At 39.5% G+C, this 23,996-nt stretch overlaps 2 protein-coding genes across 2 annotated transcripts; one reads left to right on the top strand and one right to left on the bottom strand.

The window, feature by feature from the left end:
* The first annotated feature begins 1,851 nt into the window (after positions 1–1,851).
* On the top strand, positions 1,852–6,335 carry LOC135467164 (uncharacterized). The gene is made up of 5 exons (XM_064744930.1): positions 1,852–1,947; positions 3,911–4,036; positions 4,526–4,652; positions 4,939–5,029; positions 5,441–6,335. The coding sequence occupies exons 1-5, from the start codon at positions 1,852–1,854 to the stop codon at positions 5,832–5,834; spliced, it is 834 nt and encodes a 277-aa protein (XP_064601000.1). The 3' UTR covers positions 5,835–6,335.
* Positions 6,336–8,617: 2,282 nt separating this feature from the next.
* Positions 8,618–22,461, bottom strand: LOC135469235 (mitochondrial amidoxime-reducing component 1-like). The gene is made up of 7 exons (XM_064747827.1): positions 22,204–22,461; positions 20,374–20,550; positions 19,878–20,052; positions 16,636–16,776; positions 14,139–14,200; positions 9,894–9,968; positions 8,618–9,013 (listed from the first exon to the last, which is right to left on the bottom strand). The coding sequence occupies exons 1-7, from the start codon at positions 22,446–22,448 to the stop codon at positions 8,902–8,904; spliced, it is 987 nt and encodes a 328-aa protein (XP_064603897.1). The 5' UTR covers positions 22,449–22,461; the 3' UTR covers positions 8,618–8,901.
* Between the last annotated feature and the right edge of the window lie 1,535 nt (positions 22,462–23,996).

The raw sequence follows: 23,996 nt of genomic DNA, 5'->3' as shown, positions 1-23,996 counted from the left end.
ATGAGAAGTATTCTTAGGTAAATAAATAAATAAATAAGTAAATAAACATTGTAACGTCATGTCGAGGACACCAGGTATACGTCCAACGCATACACATACTGACACGCAACCCACTGTAGAACCAGCTCTATCTTCTTAATATGGCCGACAAATTTAAAGTTTTTCTTATGACCAGTCTCAGGACGGCTTGATTCTTTTGCTTCCAATACATGCATGCTTAGACAAGCGCTGCAGACATAGCAATATAATCGTTGCAAAACTATAAAAACTAGTTTAAGCCTTTAAGTGACTGGAACTGACCGTTCGTATAACAAAATTATAACCTAGAGTAAACAACCGACCTTTCCCGAACACCTGATACTAGTAACCGTTTGGTTGGCTGCTGCGGCGGTAGGGAGAGCTGGATTCGAACAAGTGGCCGCATTGCATGGTCAATGATTGACAGTAGCAGCGAGCCGGTAGAAAATTCTTAACAAACATTGATAACATAATGAGTTGTCTGCTTGTCGTTCACTGAACAGGCACGTGTCTCCCAGGAGACGAGGAACACAGGTCATCAGCATTTGTTTGTTCTGCGTCTGCGCACTCACACTTGAGTATACTCCTGCTTACAGTTCTTAGTCGTCTCGAAGAATCCTAGCTTTTAAAAACGGCAACACGTGCACCCCGAGGATTAAAACAGTGACGTAAGTGAATTCTGACTGGTTTATTGGTGTGAAGCAGGGAGACCTCTTATCACCTCATGGTCCTGTAGCTTAGTCTGCCGCATTTTAAACACTGTACGCCAGGTAGTGCGAAACACTGTGCTCCACCACTGAGCAGGATATATATACATGCACATGAAGCTGATGCTCGTTATGCCAGAGAAAATGCACTTAAGTCCTGGGGTTATGAAATATACAAAACTGCCAGTGTTTCTTATTTATTTATTGATTTATTTATTTACAGTATAGACTTACAGGGTTCGATCAAATGATCAAATGAACCAAATGTTAATTGCCATTACATGTACTTACGTATATTTAGCGGGATAGCTCTATACAATTGCTTGTTGAGTATTACTTATACAGAATTATATACAATATCCCATTCAGTTTCAATTTGCACAATTCGTTGACAGTCAATGGTAACGGTAATAAACGATAAATGATCTCCAATGTCCCGAAATGACATCATGCATCGATAGCCATCACTTTCGAATTTCAAATATACATATTTGACCACTGTGCAATGGCCGCTGGCAAGCTTAAATAGTGACATAAGCTAACTGATTTTCATTACCACATATGTAAATTTATCAACTTCAACTTCAAGAGCTCATAAACCCCCAAACTTTGTCTTGGTTCTGTGCCATACCACTACATGAGTGAAGCTTGCACTTATCTTTGCAACATTTAATAAATTCAATCTCGCATGCCTCATCAACTGGAAGGCACATCTTGGACACAAGGGACGCTATTCCATGAATTTCATCTGTAAACAGCTGTATTGTGTTGCCAGTTGGAACATTTGCTATAAAGGTGTACGTTATTGATCTAGAAAATAAATGGAGGCATAAATCTCTGTTAACCTTTTTTGAACTATTTTTTTCTCTCAATATATTGATCTAAATATAAGTGGTAATGTAACATCTGACTGACGTGCATCACGACAAGACCAACAATGATAAGAGCGCATGACAATAGATGTAGTTACTAGTACATACAAATATGTATTACAACCCTCTGGCTGTTGTATCAGGTGACACCTCCACCCACCACAGAAAAAGCCAGCATAGTCTCAGTGGTCGATTCTCTGTTCGAGGCTGACGTCACTTCCGTCATCAGCAGGTCGAGTGGAAGTCCAACCGTAATGGAGTCCATTGCCTTGGAAGAGGAAATAAATACACAGTGGATTTATTACCAAACCGATGATTATGCTGTCTACATCATCCAGAAGTTCAACCAGGTAGGTACCTTTATCCACATAAATTACCACGGATACACACTTCCAAAGGTAACCGAATATCAACGCGTAAGTGTTCAATATTTTTTAGCTTGATTTAGATATCCAGTTTTTTTACCATTACATTCCGTGAAGTACGGTAAATAACCTTCCATCTTTTGTCTTTCGTCGATGACCTTTAAAACTCCATCTAAAAACAATGGCTGCACGGATAGGAAAGTAAAGCTGTTTGGGAACAAATTATATTTCCATGCCTCAAGTTTCTGTGTGTATTATCATATGTGCTGCATGGTAGTCTCCTCAATTAAAGAAAACCTTATCAGCCAAACTAGGCTAAAAACAAAACAAAACAAGGTAAAGCGAATCTTTGACATCTTTTACCAAAATCATAATCAGACCATGAAGGAGAAGTCTGACGTTCTCAAATATGGCTCCTCGAAATGAAGAGAACATTCGGTATTAACGCCAGTAAGTAACATGTGATCATCAAACAGAATGAATGCTATGTTATAAACCTACAAGTACAAAAATGTCAAGTGATCTAAAACTATGCCGCATGCATTCAAATGATGGTTTGAAGAAAGGTTGGAATAGTGATGAGCAAACTTTCTGGCACAGTTTAAGTGAAGTTCTATGAACAAAGCTTGATCCATGTGAATAACCCATTATCTGTAGCGCTTTGGCACAATATGTTACAACTGTAAGTGCCCTCAGGTATCTAATTAGGTACTAAGAAAGTCGCGTTCACATGATGCGATTCGTGGAATTCGAGAAGTGGAATGAAAATAGAAAAAATTCTTGTTCATAAGCGACGAAAGACGGGGCAATTTGCCGAATGCTACAGTTCCATGAAATGTTAGTAGCGCAATGTCGAATTCGACGTTCCGCCGGCCCCTGCTCGGTTTCCCCCCCCCCCCCCCCTCCCAATCTTAATGCTGGTCGCCGTCGTTTAAGTGAAATATTCATGAGTACGGCGGAAAACACCGATCAAAAAAACAAATAAATGAATTCGACGTGTTGACTCGAAAGTTGCGCCCTGTGAGTGCGGCTTAACCTGAAATCACTTCAAAGATTAAGTGAGGCCAGAAATTTCACGCAAACTCTATTTACCACAAAGTGAAGACAAACGAGCCGGTGTCCCATGAAATGCTCTACTGCTCGGGCGCGCTAACGCCGCGTTCACAAGATGTGACACGTGACTTGTATTCGACTGCTAAAATGAAAACCAAACATGTTCTATTTCATGTGATTGAAGCATTCCACAAATCGCATCGAATGAACGCGGTTTATGGAATAAACATGCATGTACCATTTTCATTCCATTTCTGGAATTCGATGAGTCGATAGCACGGCAAATCGCATGCAATAACTCTATCTAATGTTGTCTATGAGACGTCTTATATTTACTAATGAGTATAACAAACCGGCATACAACACAGTGTTGATATTTTTGGTAAAGCTAGTCTATGATTGCGGTATAGGCAACATTGCACATCATCATAATTATATGACGATCATATGCAAATTAAAACAGCAATGAGATGACTCATTCATTTTGATCTTCGTGCCTGAAACACGTGCCGATTATCAGTTAGCACTGATGACTTCTCCCCCTAGTGATGTGCTTCCGGGATCTTGTGATATTGATAGAGTTGGAAATGGACCATTCTACCATCACTCCAGAAGAATATTTATTTATTTGATTGGTGTTTTACGCCGTACTCAAGAATATTTCACTTATACAACGGCGACCAGCATTATGGTGGGAGGAAACCGGGCAGCGCCCGGGGTAAACCCACGACAGTGCGCAGGTTGCTGAAAGACCTTTCCACGTACGGCTCCAGAAGAATAGTAAAACAGCAACCGTATATATATCCAAGTGAAAGGTCTTAATGATTTGTTAAATAATTAACATTCAGAACGCTTAATGGTCGTTGTCAAAGTGAAGAATCTGTTACCTTTAAAGGGCTCTCAAACAATCGTTGCTATGACAAGAGGAGCCGATGATTTGAAAAACAACTACAACAGCACTGTATTGTTCTGTGAAGAAGCAAGCATGGAAGGGCAGTTCTTGTCTGCAGCGAAAATCCAGGTATGTAGATGTTACCATCTTACTAATGTAGCTTACGCGTTCTGTCACAGGTGGTCTCATGCTTGTCAAAACCTAGATTTTACCTGAGTGATTCTTTGTTTCATCCACAAGGTATCAAGGTATCTAGCCGTTGCACGTATGCGTTCTTAACTATATCTCCTCAAATATCCACAACACCAACACCTACCTTTGAGCCGACACCGGCCAACCAGTTCCGTTCCTTTGCTCTAATCCGTCAGTGCTGAACGCCGAGCGATGCAAAAAGCAAATGCCATTTTAAAAGTCTTTGGCATGACCCAAGCCGCGTTCGATCCCAGAGATCCTGACTTCGAGGCGAACGCTCTACCTACTAGGCCAGCGAAGCGGTGCACGTTTTAATAATATTAACACATTCTCCAACCAATTGCTGTGTATAAATGCTATGCCAAAGTTGCGTTCCAGAATAAGCCTTTTCCTAATAGGTATTGAAAATATCCATTGCTTGTTTAGGAGAGTCAGCCAACTCGCGACATCATACTGTCAAGCTCTACTCAACCATTCGAAGCTCCAAGTGTGATCCTACCACTAAGGACGGACGGGTGCCACCAACTACCGGGCAGGCTTAGGTATAAGTCAGGTAAGCCTTTGGCCTGGACTTCTGACATATTCGCAGTATTTCCCAGTTTTCTCAAGGTATGGACCTCCCCAAAACAGAAAACTGCGAACCTTTCTTAATGTTTAGCAACCGAGCACTAAAATGTAATGTTATTCTGACAACTGGTCACTTACCTGTGCGATATAACTCTGGAAATCTAGAAAGTAACATTGTGTGGCATGTCTGTAGGATCAGAGCTGCACCTAACAAGCTAATGGTAATGTAGATTATCAGCTTGGGAGTCGTCATGGTTAGCACTATGTTTCAGGTACGGTGACGAGGGCAGACATGCTTGGACCCACTTGCTCATCCTTGCTCGGGCCTAAACTGGACTCAGTAACCAGTAACAAAACTTTTCCGTAAGTAGTTCTAACCAGGAAAATGTGCTTTGTTTCAATATTTACTAACAATCAATATTACCTGAAATCAACTGCAAAAATTATCATTGCACCTTCTTGTGAATTCCCGGGAGTTCATAATTGCTTCCCAATTGTTCTTTCAAACATGTTAACACACTTGTACCAGGCGATTCGGCCTATAAGAAAAATTAATAGACCATTGCATCGGTGTTTGCATTGTATAATGTAACTTACAGTCCTTACTATGCTCGGTTTAGTAGAATGAAATCCCAAATAAGAAGGACTACTGTAAAATAATTCGATTTCATGAAAAACACTGGGGCATCATCTGTGCATGGGCAAGACACATTCAACATGAAATCCGCTTTTCAAAATCACTGAAATACAATCAGTGGTGTTTTCTGTATTCAGGGGCGACATGTGTATCACTAAGACTAGCATGGTGGAGGCTTGCCAGTGTTACAAACAATGTTTGGATTGTACGTCTGGATCCTCTCCGGGCGTCCCGTCATGCCAGTGTGTTAAATACATGCAGTCAGATGTGAACCGGATATCATGTTCAGGAACAGAGGACGATGTCGCCTGTGTTCAAAACAGAGACAGTTTCAAAGAGGATCTTGATGGAAGACCATGTTCGTGTTCTTTTGGAGTATATTTTGCGTATCCATGCGGACAAGAGCCAGGAAACTGCCAAGGGAGCGAGTGTAAGCTCAAATGGTGTTTAAGTGGATTCACATACAAATCGCCAGCTGTAGCATTTCCCAAAATGTGCCAGCAGACTGACAGTAACATCAAGTGCACGTAGCGCCATTGAACAGATTATGTGGACAATCTTGAGTTATTGAGATTTCTAAACGAAGTCCACAAATTAAAGTTAACTTAAAAATTAACACTAAACATATGCCCTTAATAGCGCTCGCAACTCAATACGATTCTCAGTAACGACTAGACGCGCGTGACGGTTGATTGGAGAAAGAAACAGACCTCTCGTCTGGCTCGTGCAGTTTTACAGCATTTGATATATAACTGATCATTCTATGTGGGTTGGTTGAATATTGCTGGATGATATTACGAATTCCCGCCTAACCTGGACAACGCGCCTTTATCTTACTGTCGACCTTCTCAGTTCAATCCAACCTTGCTCCAGTCACACGAACATAATGAAGCGGAAAGTCTCCTTTAACTTGACCAACTTTATGGCTGATTGGAAGGTGCAATGAGACACGTAGGGCTTCAAGTCCGAAATGTGTACATTTTATACGTGTATGTGTAAAATTAACTTATAATATGACTCATCCTGCAAGGGGAAGCAAATCTTCTAACTGATGGAACAGCAGTGCTCTCTACCTGTAATAACATTGAATAACATTGCCACCTGTGATTATTCATGATCAGTTGAATTGCTCTTGAAATAACTGGCATTGTTTTTATGTAGGTAGGCCTACATGGCATTGGTGTTCCATCAGTTACAAGATTTGCTTCTCTTTGTAGAGGGCTGCTGAGCCCCGTTAGGGTATATAGAAGACAATTATACCAAACTGTCCAAAAATATTCAACATTTTTCTTTAGTTTATGTCTCGTTTCCAGAACACGAAACTGAGCAGCATGTAGAACTGTTCACCCATAGGCTTTTACGGCTGTCGAGTCACTTATCACTTCTCTACCTCTACTGGCCAAAATGTCACCGTGTCTAACTGCTCTCTAAATGTCATCTGTCGCTGTTAGTTGAATGATGATAACAACTACCTTGAATTCCGCTCATTGATCATCAGTTTGAATGTCTCGTTACTGAATTATGATAAGTTGAAACCAGCTCTTTGTCTTGATCTCTCTAGGTTTTACAGAAGCCACGTCCTAGCTTTATCAAAATACATTTTCCTTTGACGGAAAAAGAAGTAATCATTTTTAGATACATTGCATGCATGACCTTATCTGTAAACGAACACTCTAGACAGAGCATTCGTCACTCTCGTCAGTCGCTTTTATACAGAATGAGATGTATCACTGCAAACCCTTGCAAACCTTAGTAATGACGTGTTTTGTAACGATAACACGTTGTGTCTGAAAACAATGGCAGACAAAGCATACATTGCAAGGCATTTACAGCCTTATGCTTTTCGATGTTTACCCCCACCCTCCCTGGTCCCTCTCATATATATATATATATATATATATATATATATATATATATATATATATATATATATATGGTTTTCCTCCACGCAAATGTTGTTGGACTACAAACTGGAACAACAAAATGCGAAACCACTGATTACCGAAATTTCCTGTATGGCGCAGGATTCAGATATTATAATCACGCAGGCAATTACCAACATTTCCCACTAACTGCAACTGTCAGTATAAAGATTTGTGAAATATTACGTCTGCTTGAGCATTTCTCCTTGTTCAACCTGTTGTACATTATTATTTAAACATGTAAGCATTATTTCCAATGTCATTATTATAATATTGTATCATCTTAATTATATGTATCACTTTTTTATGTCCAAATATTATATTGGTACGTATATATAGACAGACAATTCGGTTTTATTCACTCTGAAATCTGATCTTAAAATGTGGTAACTGTTGTGCTTTTGGAACCTTTGGGGATTGCATTTTTTAAACACTTAAAAAATTAGTGGAAATTATCTCATTTCCGCCATTTATATCCGTTTTTTTTTTTTTTGCAGTTATATACTGCAGACTAATTGAACTGATATATTGTTTATACTTATACTGATTTGTGCGTGATTGACTTGTTAAAGGTTACAGTGATTGCTAGTCCTATGTAAATAAGATTTCAGGTCTGTATTAAAATCTATAAGCTTTATAAGGAAACCGGTTAATAAACAAATCAAGTTTACTGTCGTTATTGTCAAACACTGCACCAAATGGAAGAAAACGATACATCAGTTCCTACAAAAGCTGCGAGGATGAACTCTTAGAAATTGTCCACACTTTACCAAGTACCATATGAAATCCACAACATGAACCTGAAGCAAGGAGAGGCAACATGACCTTGTCGGGGGCTAGTTTGTTTTGAACTAAACTGACTTTCTCAATAACTGATTTGTTGACTATAAGATTAATGGATGTGTTGATTTATTTATTTGATTGTTGTTTAAAACGCCACATGCAAGAAATTTACACTTTGAATATACCATGGAGGTCAGAATTACGTGAGGAGGAAACTGGAGTGGCCTGGGGTAAACTACCGATCTTTGGCAAGTTAGTGGCCCATAAAACTTTCCTGCTGATGCAGATCTCACACTGACGTACACATACGCATGCTAAATTCCCTGTCCAAGGCCAGATATGAACTCCCACCTCATGTGTTCTGGCCACTGAAAGGTGAGGCCTTCTATCACTAGGCCTCTGTCCAAGCAACACCAATGGTTAATACAGTACTCAAGAATGCTTTTCTAGCACGACAGCGCCAGTTTCACTGGTTGAAGTAACCCATAACATATCACCTGCAATTTACAATTAAAAGACACGTGAAACGTATTAATACGTTTATATCACTTTATATTATACTTTATATATCAAAAATAATCTCCAAAAATCATATTTCAAATTCTCACCTATATTCGAAACAGCTTTGTGGAATTGGCCCCTGTTTGAGACGTAGCAAAAGGTAACAAAAAATGCACCCAAAAATACATTTAATGACCGTAAAAAACCAGCAAGTATCACAGCGTCAACATCCAAGGTAGTATTGGGTAAGTTGAAGAAAACATAATTATGTTGATAAAATGGTATAAAAATTGAGTCCAACAGATCCATACATGAAATTTCTACCAGAGTAATGCTGGGAAATGCCTCATCCAGCTTCAATGCACCCCACCCTCCCTGAGCTTAAGATTCAGTCATGCCTTCAGGGCATACACTATGTCTCCCACATGGATGTCCCCCGGCCAGTCCACTGTAGCATCCAGTCCAAACAACGCCTTATTGTTGTACTCTTTAGAGCTGTGGTATCTAGAAAATTAAACATACATAAAAGTAAAGGAACTAGTAAAATTGTAAAAAGAAAATGTAAACAACAGTTAGAAAAGTGCCCACCTGATGACGAGGCTAACGCAACAAGCACATGTAAACAATCAAGCTGTGCATAAAGGTCATCTGCAGTGAATTGATCACAGGCTTTTAATGTCAAGGAATGACATATATTTCCCGTCTAGACAATGAAATTGCATTGTCCTTTTTCTTAAATCTTTTCTTTATAAATCTTTTGCAATGTTTACAATGTGAGCTTGGGGAAGTTGAAACAGCTTTGATCTAAATCAAGCAGTCCAGAGACCGTTGTTTGACGAAGAATTCAGTTATATGAAACTTTCAAATCACCACGTTTCTTCTTCGATTTATGAATTCATGGTCACATTTAACGTGACAGTGAACTGAACAATGTAATTATGAAACTGACACATACTTCCACCCTTTCAAAGGACAACTGCCAGGATAGTGAAGCATTTCACTTTCCAAAACAAAATGCTGCGCTGGTACTCTGACTCTACAAATTCATGAATTACTGTTGTTGTTGTTCATCTACAAAAATGTATTTTTAACGTTTTATGGTAACCACACTGTTTATAATTTAAAGAGACTGTCACTGTTTACTGAGTATAAAAGTTTGCTGACTAATGCTTACTGAAACCATGCAAGTCAACATTCAGCAAGTCAACACTTCCATTCCATTTTCAAGTCTTTTTCTGGGACAATGATGGATAGACAAAATTCCAAACTCTGATGATGAACAACTGTTTGCTAAGAAAGCTGAGAACGTCACAGATTCAGGGGTGAAACCTCCACATCATACAATACATCTGAAGCAGAAAAAAATGAAATCACAAATACTTACATTTCCATAGTCTTCAGGGGTTCTTTGTTTGGATCTTTAACACCTTTGTCTGGGTCAACAGTGGTCAGGACACACCTAGAGAAAATACAGAGAGTGGTCAAGATTCACTTACTGCAGAAAACAAGAGCACCAGCAAAGAGGTGCATCTAAAGAAAATACCAACAGTAGTTAAGATACATCTACTGTACACAAAAAGCCGCTAGGCGTGAAGATACACATACAAAAGATACAGAAGATACCAACAAGAATCAAGATAATCTACAGAAAATACCAATTGGGGTCAAGAGATACCTACAGAAAATACCAATTGGGGTCAAGAGACACCTATAGTAAATACCAACAGGGCTCAGGATAACCTAGAGAAAATACCAACAATGGTCAAGAGACACCTACAGTAAATAACATCAGGGGTCAAGAGACGCCTACAGAAAATACCAACAATAGTCAACATGCACCTACAGAAAATACCCACAATAGTCAAGAGACACATATAGAAAATGCCAACAGTGATCAAAATACACATCCAGAAAATACCAACACAGGTCAAAAGTCACCTACAGAAAAAAAAAACATAAAAGGTCAAGAGACACCTATAGAAAATACCAATAGGGGTCAAGAGACGCCTACAATAAATACCAACAAGGGTCAAGATAACCTACAGAAAATACCAACAATAGTCAAGAGACACCTACAATAAATACCTGCAGCAGTCAAGACGCCTACAGAAAATACCAACAATAGTCAAGAGACACCTACAGAAAATACCAACAATGGTCAAGAGACACCTACAATAAATACCTGCAGCAGTCAAGACACCTACAGAAAATACCAACAATGGTCAAGAGACACATATAGAAAATGCCAACAGTGATAAAAATACACATCCAGAAAATACCAACACTGGTCAAGAGACAACCTATACGAAAATATCAGCAACAACAATTTATTTATTTTAATTATGTGATTGGTGTTTTATGCCATACTCAAGAATATTTCACTTATATGAAGCCGGCCTGCATTATAGTGGGAGAAAAACAGGCAGAGCCCGGAGGAAACCCGTGACCATCCTCAGGTTTTTTACCAGACCTTCTCACATACGACCGGAGAGGAAGCCAGCATGAGCTGGACTTGAACTCACAACGACTGCATTGGTGAGAGGCTCCTGGGTCATTATGCTGCACTAGCGCACTGACCAACTAAGCCACACAGCCCCACCCCCCCCACCCCACCTCCACAGCAACAACAATATAAGTGTAGCTCCTTCTACTGTTATCACTGTGTGCTGTTGATCTAGGGACCTCACACAGGATAGGAGAAGTGAACCCTAAACAAACTACCTAAGTCTCTAGACTTTTGCCAATACAAAAATATAATTTATGTAAATACATATTAATTCTATTTTGTACATGAGAGTTTATTTGGCCTTGCACAATGATTCTGTTCTTCACATAAAGATATTACACGAGTTTTGCGTCAAAATGCACACACTAAATGCACAGAAGATTTACAACAATATTACTGACAAGAAAAATACCTGATGATCTGTTTTACATGTTTATATTCTTCATCCTCAAAACAGGTTGCGAATATACAGTTATAAAAAACCTTTCAGTTTTGCCTGTTGGAACTACTCAGAAACAGGCCCAAGCTGACAGTAAGAGAACAGTAAGAGTCAGTAAGAGTCCCGTAGCTAACCCACACAACATAGGGCAAAGTCACTATAAGCATAATCTAGAGCTTCACATCAACTGTCAGAGTCCTGTAGCTAACCCACACAACATAGGGCAAAGTCACTAAAACCATAATCTATAGCTTCACACCACCGTCAGATCGCTCTAGGGCAAGCCGCTGTGGATACCCTGTGCTTGATGATTCGGTTTATTTATCTGATTGGTGTTTGAAAGTCTCCTCAAGAATTTTTTAACTTATATGATTGTATTAAGGTGTATGTATGAAGGCCCAAATGTCCAGAGTAACCCCATGTGTCCACAGTAAACCAATGAGACAGCCAACATAAAGCTAAAGACAAAGCAGGTAAAACTGGATTTGAACATTTGACCACATTGGTCCTGCGCCACATGGCTGCCGAGAGTCAATGCTTTCATCATGAAAGCCTGAAAAGACCCCAAAGCTTCTGAATAGGGCGTCATCAAACAATGTTGACTTAAAGGAGTTATAGATCTCTTTTTCTCTGAGACTTTTAAACAAAGTTAACCTGAATCTACTGTGATCAAGAAGTTGAAACCTGCTTATTCCTTGGAATCTTCACGATTTTCTTTTCGTGACTTTGTTTCATGACAACGGTTGTATACCTTGTTAACGACATGTACCTCTACATAATTATAACCATGAACTCTGCAATACAGTCGTAAATGTTTGATAAGTGGTAAGAAAAATATAACTGTGTGAAAATATTATTATTTTTAGTACCACCATAGCACTAAAAGCGTTAACCAATCAGAACCTGAGATGTGAACCTTTATTCTAAAGCTTCTGAAAGCATCAAAGATACACTGCATGTTGTGTATTAATCACTTTGGAAGTAAGTGAAATGTCTTCATTTTCAGTAATTTAAAGATGGCTGCCAAAATTACTGAGTGAAATCACTGAATTTCAATAAAATTAAAAACGGCTACTAAAATTACTGACCAATAGAGTACATATTCCATAGGTTCTGAGTCACAGCCTTGTGGCATAGTGGTATTCTATACATAATCCATAGGTTCTGAGTCATAGCCTTGTGGCATACCGGTATTCCATAGGTTCTGAGTCATAACCTTGTGGCATCCCGGTATTCCATACATATTCCATAGCTTCTGAGTCATAGCCTTGTGGCATACCAGGATTCCATACATATTCCATGGGTTTTGAGTCATAGCCTTGTGGCATATCGGTATTCCATACACATCCCCTAGCTTCTGAGTCACAGCCTTGTGGCATACCGGTATTCCACAGGTTCTGAGTCATAGCCTTGTGGCATACCGGTATTCCATACATATTCCATAGCTTCTGAGTCATAGGCTTGTGGCATACCGGTATTCCACAGGTTCTGAGTCATAGCCTTGTGGCATACCGGTATTCCATACACATTCCATAGCTTCTGAGTCATAGCCTTGTGGCATACCGGTATTCCACAGGTTCTGAGTCATAGCCTTGTGGCATACCGGTATTCCATACATATTCCATAGCTTCTGAGTCATAGCCTTGTGGCATACCAGTATTCCATACATATTCCATAGCTTCTGAGTCATAGCCTTGTGGCATACCGGTATTCCACAGGTTCTGAGTCATAGCCTTGTGGCATACCGGTATTCCATACATATTCCATAGCTTCTGAGTCATAGCCTTGTGGCATACCGGTATTCCACAGGTTCTGAGTCATAGCCTTGTGGCATACCAGTATTCCATACATATTCCATAGCTTCTGAGTCATAGCCTTGTGGCATACCAGGATTCCATACATATTCCATAGGTTCTGAGTCATAGCCTTGTGGCATACCGGTATTTTTGGTTTGTCGTTGCAACTCATTCTTCAGCTATTTTATGCACAGGGTACATGTAGGTATGGCAGACAGGCAGACAGACAGATGACAATACTCTCCAGTCATGGGGCGATAAACACTAGGTTAGATACATGTACTACACATATGTTTGGTTGAAATAAAAGTCTCTGGAGTATCAACGAAGGCTTATAAGTTTCTGGAGGATCAACGAAGGCTTAAAAGTTTTCTGGAGGACCACCAAAGGCTTAAAAGTTTCTGGAGGATCAACGAAGGCTTAAAAGTTTTCTGGAGGATCACCAAAGGCTTAAAAGTTTCTGGAGGATCAACGAAGGCTTAAAAGTTTTCTGGAGGATCACCAAAGGCTTAAAAGTTTCTGGAGGATCACCAAAGGCTTAAAAGTTTCTGGAGGATCACCAAAGGCTTAAAAGTTTCTGGAGGATCACCAAAGGCTTAAAAGTCTCTGGAGGATCACCAAAGGCTTAAAAGTTTCTGGAGGATCACCAAAGGCTTAAAAGTTTCTGGAGGATCACCAAAGGCTTAAATAACACTGAATGTATCTGTTCAGAGACAAGATAAAGTTCTTGATTCTTCTGTGTTACACTGCAATATATGGACCTAGCGAAGACATTCATTTGTGAGCATATTTAAAGAAGGACTAGGATACATATGGCTTAATGCCACTGGTGGCAAATATACACATTTAAAGAAGAATAAATATGACAAAATTTAAAATTGAACCTACCTGGCACAAATATCCAAAGCCCTAAACCTTGCGCCTCCTATACGAAACTCTATCCACTTCTCCTGTTTCAGAAATAAATGACATATTATATTATTCTACGCTGACATACCCTGAACACTGACTCAAGTTCATGGGGAACACATGAGGTCATAAAATCACTGTATACTCTCAGACTGGAAAATAAAACAGAAGGCTAAGACCAACAAATTTAGACTGGTTTTCAGTTGTTTCTAGATGACATTTCCAAAATAACAGACCAGGGCCCATGTAAATCATTTTTAATATAAGCGAGTAATTAATTAACCCTAAAACGGAAGAGAAGCATATGGTGCAACAACAACGCAATACTACTGTCAGCGCACACAATCTGAGGATAAGGCAGAGCTGTGTTGTAGTTATTTGCTAAAATATATATTCGTCCCTCACATCGTACATTTACTTGTACTTACAAGTACATCCATCATGATGTGTATATTGTATACACTTGATTAATTGTAGTTTACATAAACCTGCAGAAATTCAAATCTTCCTGATAACAAGGTCACCGATCCATATATAGACCAACAGGTACAGCTACAGAACTGGACATGGTAATGCTTTATGATAGCCGATTATTTTGCTGACCCTACAGGGTTGACGTTGCTCGATACATAGGCTACTAGCTGCTTTTTTTAAAAAAATTTTATGCCATTTAAAAAGGTATATATATGCACTTAGCATCTGTAATTTTAACAAACGTTATTTCAATGAAATATAGTCAACTCCTATTCAATCAAACTGCATGGCTTCTGAGAGTCACATAGGAATTATCCAACTTCGGTGAAGTGGTACAGCCATAGCTGATTTACATCCATTACACCATTATGTGACGTTACTTTGATCTACAGATCCACAAAAACATTTCACTTATGTCGTATAGGGTTTACTATAACTATACATTTGTTTTATGAAATTAAAATGGGGCTCAAACAACCTGGATTCATGTATACCTGTTTTTGACTCTGTTGTATAGCAAAGATATACCAATAATTGATAAACCTTTTTGTTCTGGCACATGCCTATATATTACTTTTATTATATTGCACATGCAGACGAATAACTGAGCAAGCACTAGACCTGTTATCCGAGTATCCCCATAAAACACTGGTATTTTGTTGATGTTGTTATATTGTTTTTTTTTTTTTACTTCTCAATCACTGTGAGACAGGGTTAGTCACTTTATATTTAATCTGTGAGTTTCTTCATGATTTTATTTTTACTGATATAGGGAACATGTCACTTATGATCAGATGAACAAATATGAAATGATAGGGCGCAGTACGTGGAAGCGAGATTTCCAAAAGGTGGGTGATAATATATACAAAAACCCTAATTTTTTTCAAATGTACATAAAGTTTTAAATGTCGTATTACATTTTTTGCCATATGTTCAAGTACCTATAAAATCATGCTCTATCTGCCCCACCCACTACTACTAAATTTGATTGATTTATTTGATTGGTGTTTTATGCCGTACTCAAGAATATTTCACTTATACGACAGAGGCCAGCATTATGGTGGAAGGAAACCCATGATCATCCGCAGGTTGCTGCCAGACCTTCCCACGTACGGCCAGAGAGGAAGCCAGCATGAGCTGGACTTGAACTCACAGCGACCGCATTGGTGAGAGACTCCTGGGTCATTATGCTGCACTAGAGCCCTAACCACCTGAGCCACGGAGGCCCCACCACTACTAAAGCACAAATTTAAAACACTCTGGGAATGAGTTTGTCACTTCAGTTTACAAGATGACCAACAAATGCCCTTGCTGTGCACGTGAACGGGCAGACCTGAAACCAAAGCCTACAGCTCATGCTCGGCTACCTGCGCTAATGAAATACAGCCTACCATAAAATCCCGCGTCATACACCAAAAGGTCTATAGTATGAATGTAAACAGTCAGCAAGTCAACCGCTGTCTGAATCTATGTATGTCAATAACACTCATTTGACGGGACATGACATACACCCAAATGTTTGCAAATGAACAATCCCAACACTACAAAACACTACACAGCAGGTTATAGGCCTAAATGCCATGTGGAGTTCGTGGATGTGGGTTTATGCAGGTTTATATGTACACAACACTACCCAGGTGTACCCAGAATATATTAAAATATATTACATTAAACTGGTTTAAGTGGGTGCTGGTGATATGTTCATGAAAAAGCATATATAAATAACTGACACCCAGTTGAAATTCGTTGGTCTTGTCCTTTAAGGCTTATAGGACTTGTCAGGTTGTGTGAAATGGGGAAAACTGGTTGTAGCTTAAAAATATATATCTAAAGCTAAAGACAACAGCCAACCTGAAGTGCACAGGGAGTTGTGGTCTTTTTAATCAATTATGATATGGGTTGAAAGTGAACAACACTAAATTTGTAATGAGTGTATTTACTCTATTTTTTATTATTATTTATTTTTATATTATTTTTATATTTTTCTGACTCAATACCCCACCTCTTCAAAAGCTGGGGAGCCTTTCATGATAATGTTTGACCTGAACCTCCACATTGTAACTGGCTCCTCCAGTTGTGAATTAACAGACGCCAGGGACTCCTCACTCGTCAGGAGGTAGGCACAGAAATCAGAGAAGTTAGTCTGAAGTTAGAGAAGTTAAACACATAAACAACACACTGATCAGATTCAGGGCTTTAGACAAAACCCTGCTGTTAAATGCCAGATTAGCCAGTTCCAAATTATGGTATGCGGTCGCTGTGAGTTCAAGTCCAGATTATGCTGGCTTCCTCTCTGGTCGTATGTGAGAAGGTCTCCAGCAACCTGCAGATGGTCGTGGGTTCCACCCGGTTTCCTATCACTGTAATGGTGTCCGCTGTCGTATTAGTGAAATATTCTTAAGTACGGCGTCAAACACCAATAAAATCAATAAAATGAATAAATAACAAATTACAGTAGCCCATCCCCAAACTTAATCCAGAACTGTGCTTATATCTTCATATACATGCATATTGGTACGGAGAAAACGTTTCAATTTGGATGCATTTTGTCTTATTTCCAAAAATTTGGGCTTGCCAGCTCTGGACATGTGATAGGTTGTGGGTGACACATATGGCTTGGGAACTACTCTTAGAGCTAGGCCTTGATGCCATTCCTCTTTGCCCCTATTTTACTTTTGTTTTTATGTGATGAAAATAAAACTAGGGGGTCACATGGAGATAGAATTGTCAATAGATGATGATCTGTGCAATAATTTTAACTTGATAACATCGCCTTTCCTGAAATCAAAACTCAGCAAGTTGTTAATCACATGTTAAGGCAGATCTCTTGCTCACAATAGAGAATCAAGTACAAAATGCTTGCTCCCTTCAAATAATCTTAAACCCCGCACAGACTATCCAACATCACTGAATTTTTGTTGACTCAACAAGAGTCAACTTGAAGTTGAGTCAACAAGTTGAGCTGTGTTGAGTAGTCTGAGTGGGTTCTTCAACTTGGTTCAACAAAACTCAACACCATCCAACTTTGTTGAATCGGAAATGTGCATGTGTATTTTTTGTCAACATGTTGAGTCAAGTTGAGTGAAAGTAGTCAATCAGCAGGCATGTAGAAATAACGTGACTGTCTTAAGGCACGTGACCTGGGCAAAATGAAGGCACCAAAGGCGAAATAGAGAAACTGGTCTCACAATGAGACTGTTTCGTTGATACAAGAGTAAGAAAAATACCCTTGTGTGTACAACATTCTCTCTAAAGATTACAAAGACAGGGACAAAATAAAATCCTTTTGTCTCATGCATTGGAGAGAAAGATGGAAATTTCACTATTGAAAGTTTGGCAAAAAAAACACAGCTCAACACACGACAGAGTTGGACAATGTTGACCTATCTGATTTGTAGTGTGGACAGGACACTCAACTTACCTCAACAGCATTCAACTTGCAGCTGAGTCAACAAAAGTTCAACGATGTGGGATAGTCTGGACGGGGCTTTAGTTTTGATGTTCTGTTTTTTTTTTACTTCTAATGATCAGTTTAAGTCTCACTGTCTAAACTAATGTTCCATTTTAGGCATGGTAACCCTCATCTTATGTTCAGTCTTCATGTTCTGGCAATTCTCATGCAATGTTAAGTATTACATGTCCTGGTGTTTCTCACTTAAATCTCACTTGTAGACTGGGTGTCCTGGTGTTTCTCACTTAAAGCTCACTTATAGCCTGGGTGCCCTGGTGTTTCTTACTTAAAGCTCACTTGTAACCTGGGTGTCCTGGTGTTTCTCACTTAAAGCTCACTTGTAGCCTGGGTTTCCTGGTGTTTCTCACTCAGTGTTCACTTTTACCCTGAGTGTCATTGTGTTTCTCACTTAAAATTCACTTTTAGCCTGGGTGCCCTGGCATTCCTCATTCAATACTCAGTTTACTGTGAGTGCCATTGTGTTTCCCACTTAAAGTTTACTGTCAGCCTGGGTGTCTGGTGATTCCCACTTAATGTTCACTTTTAGCTTTTAGTGTCCTAGCGTCTCTCATTTAATGTTCAATCTTGGTGTCCTGATGTTTCTCATCTAATGTTCAATCTTGGTGTCCTGGTGTTTCTCATCTAATGTTTAGTTTTGGTGTCCTGGTGTTAATGATTCAATGTGCAGTCTTGGCACCCTGGTGTTTCTCATCTAATGTTCAATGTTGGTATCCTGGTGTTTCTCATCTAATTTTCAATCTTGGTGTCCTGGTGTTTCTCATCTAATGTTGGTGTTTCTCATCTAATGTTCAATCTTGGTCTCCTGGTGTTTCTCATCTAATGTTCAGTCTTGGTGTCCTGGTGTTTTTCATCTAATTTTCAATCTTGGTGTCCTGGTGTTTCTCATCTAATGTTGGTGTTTCTCATTTAATGTTCAATCTTGGTGTCCTGATGTTTCTCATCTAATGTTCAGTCTTGGTGTCCTGATGTTTTTCATCTAATGTTCAATCTTGGTGTCCTGGTGTTTCTCATCTAATGTTCAGCCTTGGTGTCCTGGCATTTCTCATCTAATGTCAATATTGGTGTCCTGGTGTTTCTCATCTAATGTTCAGTCTTGGTGTCCTGGTGTTTCTCATCTAATGTGCCTTCTTGGTGTCCTGGTATTTCTCATCTAATGTTCAATGTTGGTGTCCTAGTGTTTCTCATTCAATGTTCAATCTTGAGTCCTGCTGTTTCTCATATAATGTTCAGTCTTGGTGTCCTGGCATTTCTCATCTAATGTTCAATCTGACTGAACATTAGATGAGAAACACCAGGAGTTCAATCTTATTGTCCTGATATTTCTCATCTAATGTTCAATGTTGGTGTCCTAGTGTTTCTCATTCAATGTTCAATCTTGAGTCCTGCTGTTTCTCATATAATGTTCAGTCTTGGTGTCCTGGCATTTCTCATCTAATGTTCAATTTTGGTGCCCTGGTATTTCTCATCTAATGTTCAATCGTGGTGTCCTGGTGTTTCTCATCTCATGTTCAATCTTGTTATCCTGGCATTTCTCATCTAATGTTCAGTTTTAGTCTTAGCGTCTGTATGTTTCACACCTAAGAATCAGTTTTAGTCTTGGTGTTTCTCAGCTAATATTCAGTTTCAGTTTCAGTGATCTAGCTGGTGTTTCCCATCTGAAGTCCAATAACAGTTTAGCCACAGTATCCTAGAGTTTCTCACCCATCTTAAGTCTTGTGCCATTGCCTGTTTGTTCATGTTTAACACTGGAACCTTATGTTGTTCTTTCTCACCTTGTCTCCAGTTTTAGCTCTGGTATCCCAAGCTTTCTTCACTACAGTCAGATCTCTTTTGGGCAACTCCGGTGCATAGTACAGAAGTTTCAGTCCTGGTCTTTTCAAATATTTACTGACCCAGGCTGCCGCCTCAGTGCCACAATCTACTGCTTTTAGGATGTCAAGCTTTACCCTGAAAAAACAAGCTGTGTTTTAGCAAAAGCTCACAACAATTACCCTTAAAGCAACATACCTTAGACATATCTAGAACCATTATAGTTTTTAAAAAACGATTTGGGCACCCAAACAAATCAAGCTATATTAAAACTAAATAAATTGAACAAAATATGATAGCTTACCAATAAAACGTTAAGTTTTCCCACAAATATGATTTTTAGTCACATTTTTTAACATTTCTTCACATTGTTTGCATTGTCAGAATCTCACCTTTAGCTGATAAATCTCACCTATCGCTATACACGTAACTTAAACTAATCAACTAATAAGTACTTACTGAAACTTAGTCAGGTTACTGTCGAGCACAGGTAAATGTTTTGGCACTTTGAGGGTTTGCATTCCCGGGGCATCCAGGTGAAGCATATCGCCATGTATACTGGGCACAATCAGAGCCATGCTGGGCTCCTGTCTTTGGGTGATGTAGACATGATCTGCTCCTATGATCAAAAATGACCTGCAAAATAGACGTATCCCACAAGCTTTACTATCAAACGTGTATGACAGCAAAGAAAACTAAAATAGAAAAAATAAAAGTTTAAAGTAGGAAAATTCGTCTCAGCATACAAGTAGCTTCCTCTGATCCATTATGTAAATACAATTTATAAAAATGGAAGCTTTTCACAGGGATTTTTTTCAACAGTAGGCACTCAAATACAATTACGCACAACTATCGACGGTTATGGATGAAGGCAGGCAAATTAAGAAATTCCCTGACCAGGGCCGGGTTTGAATCCGCATCATATCCTAGCCAATTATTAAGGCATGATCTGTTACTGCTGTTATACATGTACATATAGGCAAAACCTGGACTGAATGCTAGCAGCACTTTTTAACATATGTCTACAACCCTTAAATATAAAGTACCCCAACATTGATTCTAATACAACAGAGACCACAGTCATCAATTTTGTAATATGCATTAAAGGCTTAGTTTCCAGATTTAGCTACTGGCCCTAATTATAAAGATTATAACTTGTTTAAACTGTATGTTACTGAGAGGGCTTCTGAGAGTCATAATAAGGCCTTTAAATCCACCAAAAACAGTAGATTTATTGCCCTAGCCGATCTGCAGCTGGCCGCCCATACTGCTCAGCGGGTGATGTTCTAGATGGCCAACCCAAGCCTAGCTGGCCTAAATAACCTGGGGGTTCATACTGAATGTTATTTTCGCGATGGATTCTAGCTACTCAGATGCAAATATACTGCTGTATCAATTTGAACCCATAGTGGATGACGTTGATGAGATCGGCACTGACATCTCTGGCCAGACTTCAGATTCTGAGTTTTCAGACTTTGCATTTGATCTTTGTCCTAGCATTTCCAACCGCACTGGCCCAGGCAATATACAGACTGGTAAGCTGTAGCTTTAGCCTGTGTTACACTGCACCTTTTGTGTGTTTCTTTTTTTTATTATTTAAAATTTATTTACTATTCATTCCCTCTGTATCACAAAAAATATTATTCCATTCCCAGCTGGATTCTAAATTCATATTCATATGCAATAGGCATATGATATAGGCCAATGGCCTTGAAATAATTTATAACAGCACTGCCAGCAATGATGTCAAATATATCGAATATAGTGATGACTGTGTAGAACTTTTCCCGAACAGGAGCAAAGTCTTTCACAAGGATATGTTTGATGCCGTATTGAGCATCACATCCAACACACTGTGGGGCAGTGCCCCCGATCTCTCTTTGACGTTCTATCATCACAACCATACCAGTCCAATATAGCCAGCTGTTAAAGATACATAGTATTTGAGCATCCCTGACACTGCCCCCCCCCCCCCCACTTTCATTGAGTTAAAAGTTAACTTCCATTGATATGCATGGGCAGTGCATCAGAGAAAGTGGATGGGGGGGGATGGATCCTCCCCTACTCCCCTATAGGCCCCCCCCCCCTCCTCACCTGACGTTTATGACAACCTCCCCCTCCACAAATTCCCCTGCGACACGAATGTACCATGCTAAACGTTTCTTATAATTGCTATTGGACGCCGAGGCCAGTAAAGTGATAGCGCTTGTCACATATGAGTATACTGGGCCTAAATATTACGTAAGCCATCCTCAGATGGGACTTCCGTGGACATCTACGCAGGCTCACCTGTCCTGCACCCCCTCGTAAAGAACCCCAATCTCTGTGGCCCTCGCCGACCGGATTGGAATGCCTTTACACGACTTCACCGGGAACAGGTTAATTTGAGTGACCTGCCCAACGGGCACAAACCGTTCATCCTTTTTCTTACGAAGCCAGAGAAAGGCCCCGATTTTGAACACCGTTCCAGCGGCTAGAAAGGCAAGCACAGAACTGGCCGAATCGTCAAATATCCCGCTGAGTATTTCCACCATGTTGACACTTGCCACAATCTTCGCGCACCTACGACCGATAGGATGACAAGTTAGTAATAGGCCCTACTTGTATGATCTCTGCTGCACGAGTAGGGCCTACCGTTATTATATCCTTCCGCCGGCGGAGGCAGTGTCTTAGATGGATGTGACGCCACCTCATTAAAGTCGTGACATCGCATACCGGTGCATGTAAATCCTTGTTAATTACCATTATCTAAAAGCAATCACAACACAAATGTTCAGTATTGTGGCGTTTTGCAAGACAGAGGAACTATAAACGTAGTTTAGTTCCAGTTTGTCGGTAGCCGTTATACTTACACCTATAGTGAGTTTACAACTGTTCGATTGTCTATTTTTAGGTGTCGGGTTTGGAGATTCATGCGATCTGCGCACAGTATGCTTTCGGAGATTTTTTTTTCGTGCATAATTTAAGAGTGTACAGACACTAAGCAATTATAGAGCATAGATCTATCGGATCCATAGGCTCTGTTGATACTTTATAGTGAGACGCGATACCATTCGTAGAGAAGTTAGTTCACAGCCCAGTTCCCGGTTTGATATTTAAAGTTGAATAATATTCATTTGTATCTGATCGTTTATAGACAACAACAGTGATATATACTTACATGAGACTTTGTAGCTGTTTAAACAAAATTTAGCGGTAGCCTAGGCCCCTATTCGTTTTCTTTGCCATTTACATCGATTCATGTGCTTGCAAATGTCACACTTTTGTCCAATAGCTGGGCTGTTTTCCCCCAGGAATATGCACACTATCTTGTAATAATCAGGGGTATATGTATTCGTTCTCTGTGATTTATCATTATTTTCATACTGAGTAGCAAGTCAGTATAGAGTGCGACAAAGGCTTATTAGTAAACGCTTTTTTTTTTTTGGCACAAAAATATTTGTAATTTTGTAGTCAACATTTTGTTTGAAGAAAATGGTCTGAATCTGATCTCTTATTATAAAACTTTAAAAGTGGCTGAGGCACATAATCACTTAATTATTAAAAACTCTCAGGTGCACCTGATGTACACATCCTGTATATATTCTTAGTGTTGATTTTTTTTTTCAAAGTTGTTGAGGTGTATCTGAAGTATATATTTTCTCGTATTGAAAAACTTTTCAAAGTTTCAGAGGTGAATCTAACGTATAAACATATGGCTGAGATGTGCTTGAGGTACAGATGGTATACAGGATCGAGGTGTGCTTTAGACCGAGGTGTGAATTAGACAGATACTCAAATACACCCCGTCTACGAAGTGTACACATCATGTCATAATAGATCGACGCCTAAACTATGCACATGAACATAAATACCAGTTGACTTCTGTGTGAACATTAATATCCGAGACCTCAACCTAGTCACTGATTTAGGTGCCCAGGTGTCAATTCTCAGTGAGATACTGCAAAACTATTTATTTATTTGATTGGTGTTTTACGACGTATTCAAGAATATTTCACTTACACGACCGTGACCTGCATTATGGTGGGAGGAAACCGAGCAGAGCCCAGGGGAAACCCACGATCATCCACAGCTTGCCAAGT

This window comes from Liolophura sinensis, chromosome 6 (assembly GCF_032854445.1).
Source record: "Liolophura sinensis isolate JHLJ2023 chromosome 6, CUHK_Ljap_v2, whole genome shotgun sequence".
Taxonomy (NCBI): Eukaryota; Metazoa; Mollusca; class Polyplacophora; order Chitonida; family Chitonidae; genus Liolophura; species Liolophura sinensis.
Note: the sequence above shows the minus strand (reverse complement) of the source record. Positions and strands in the feature narration are given on the sequence as shown.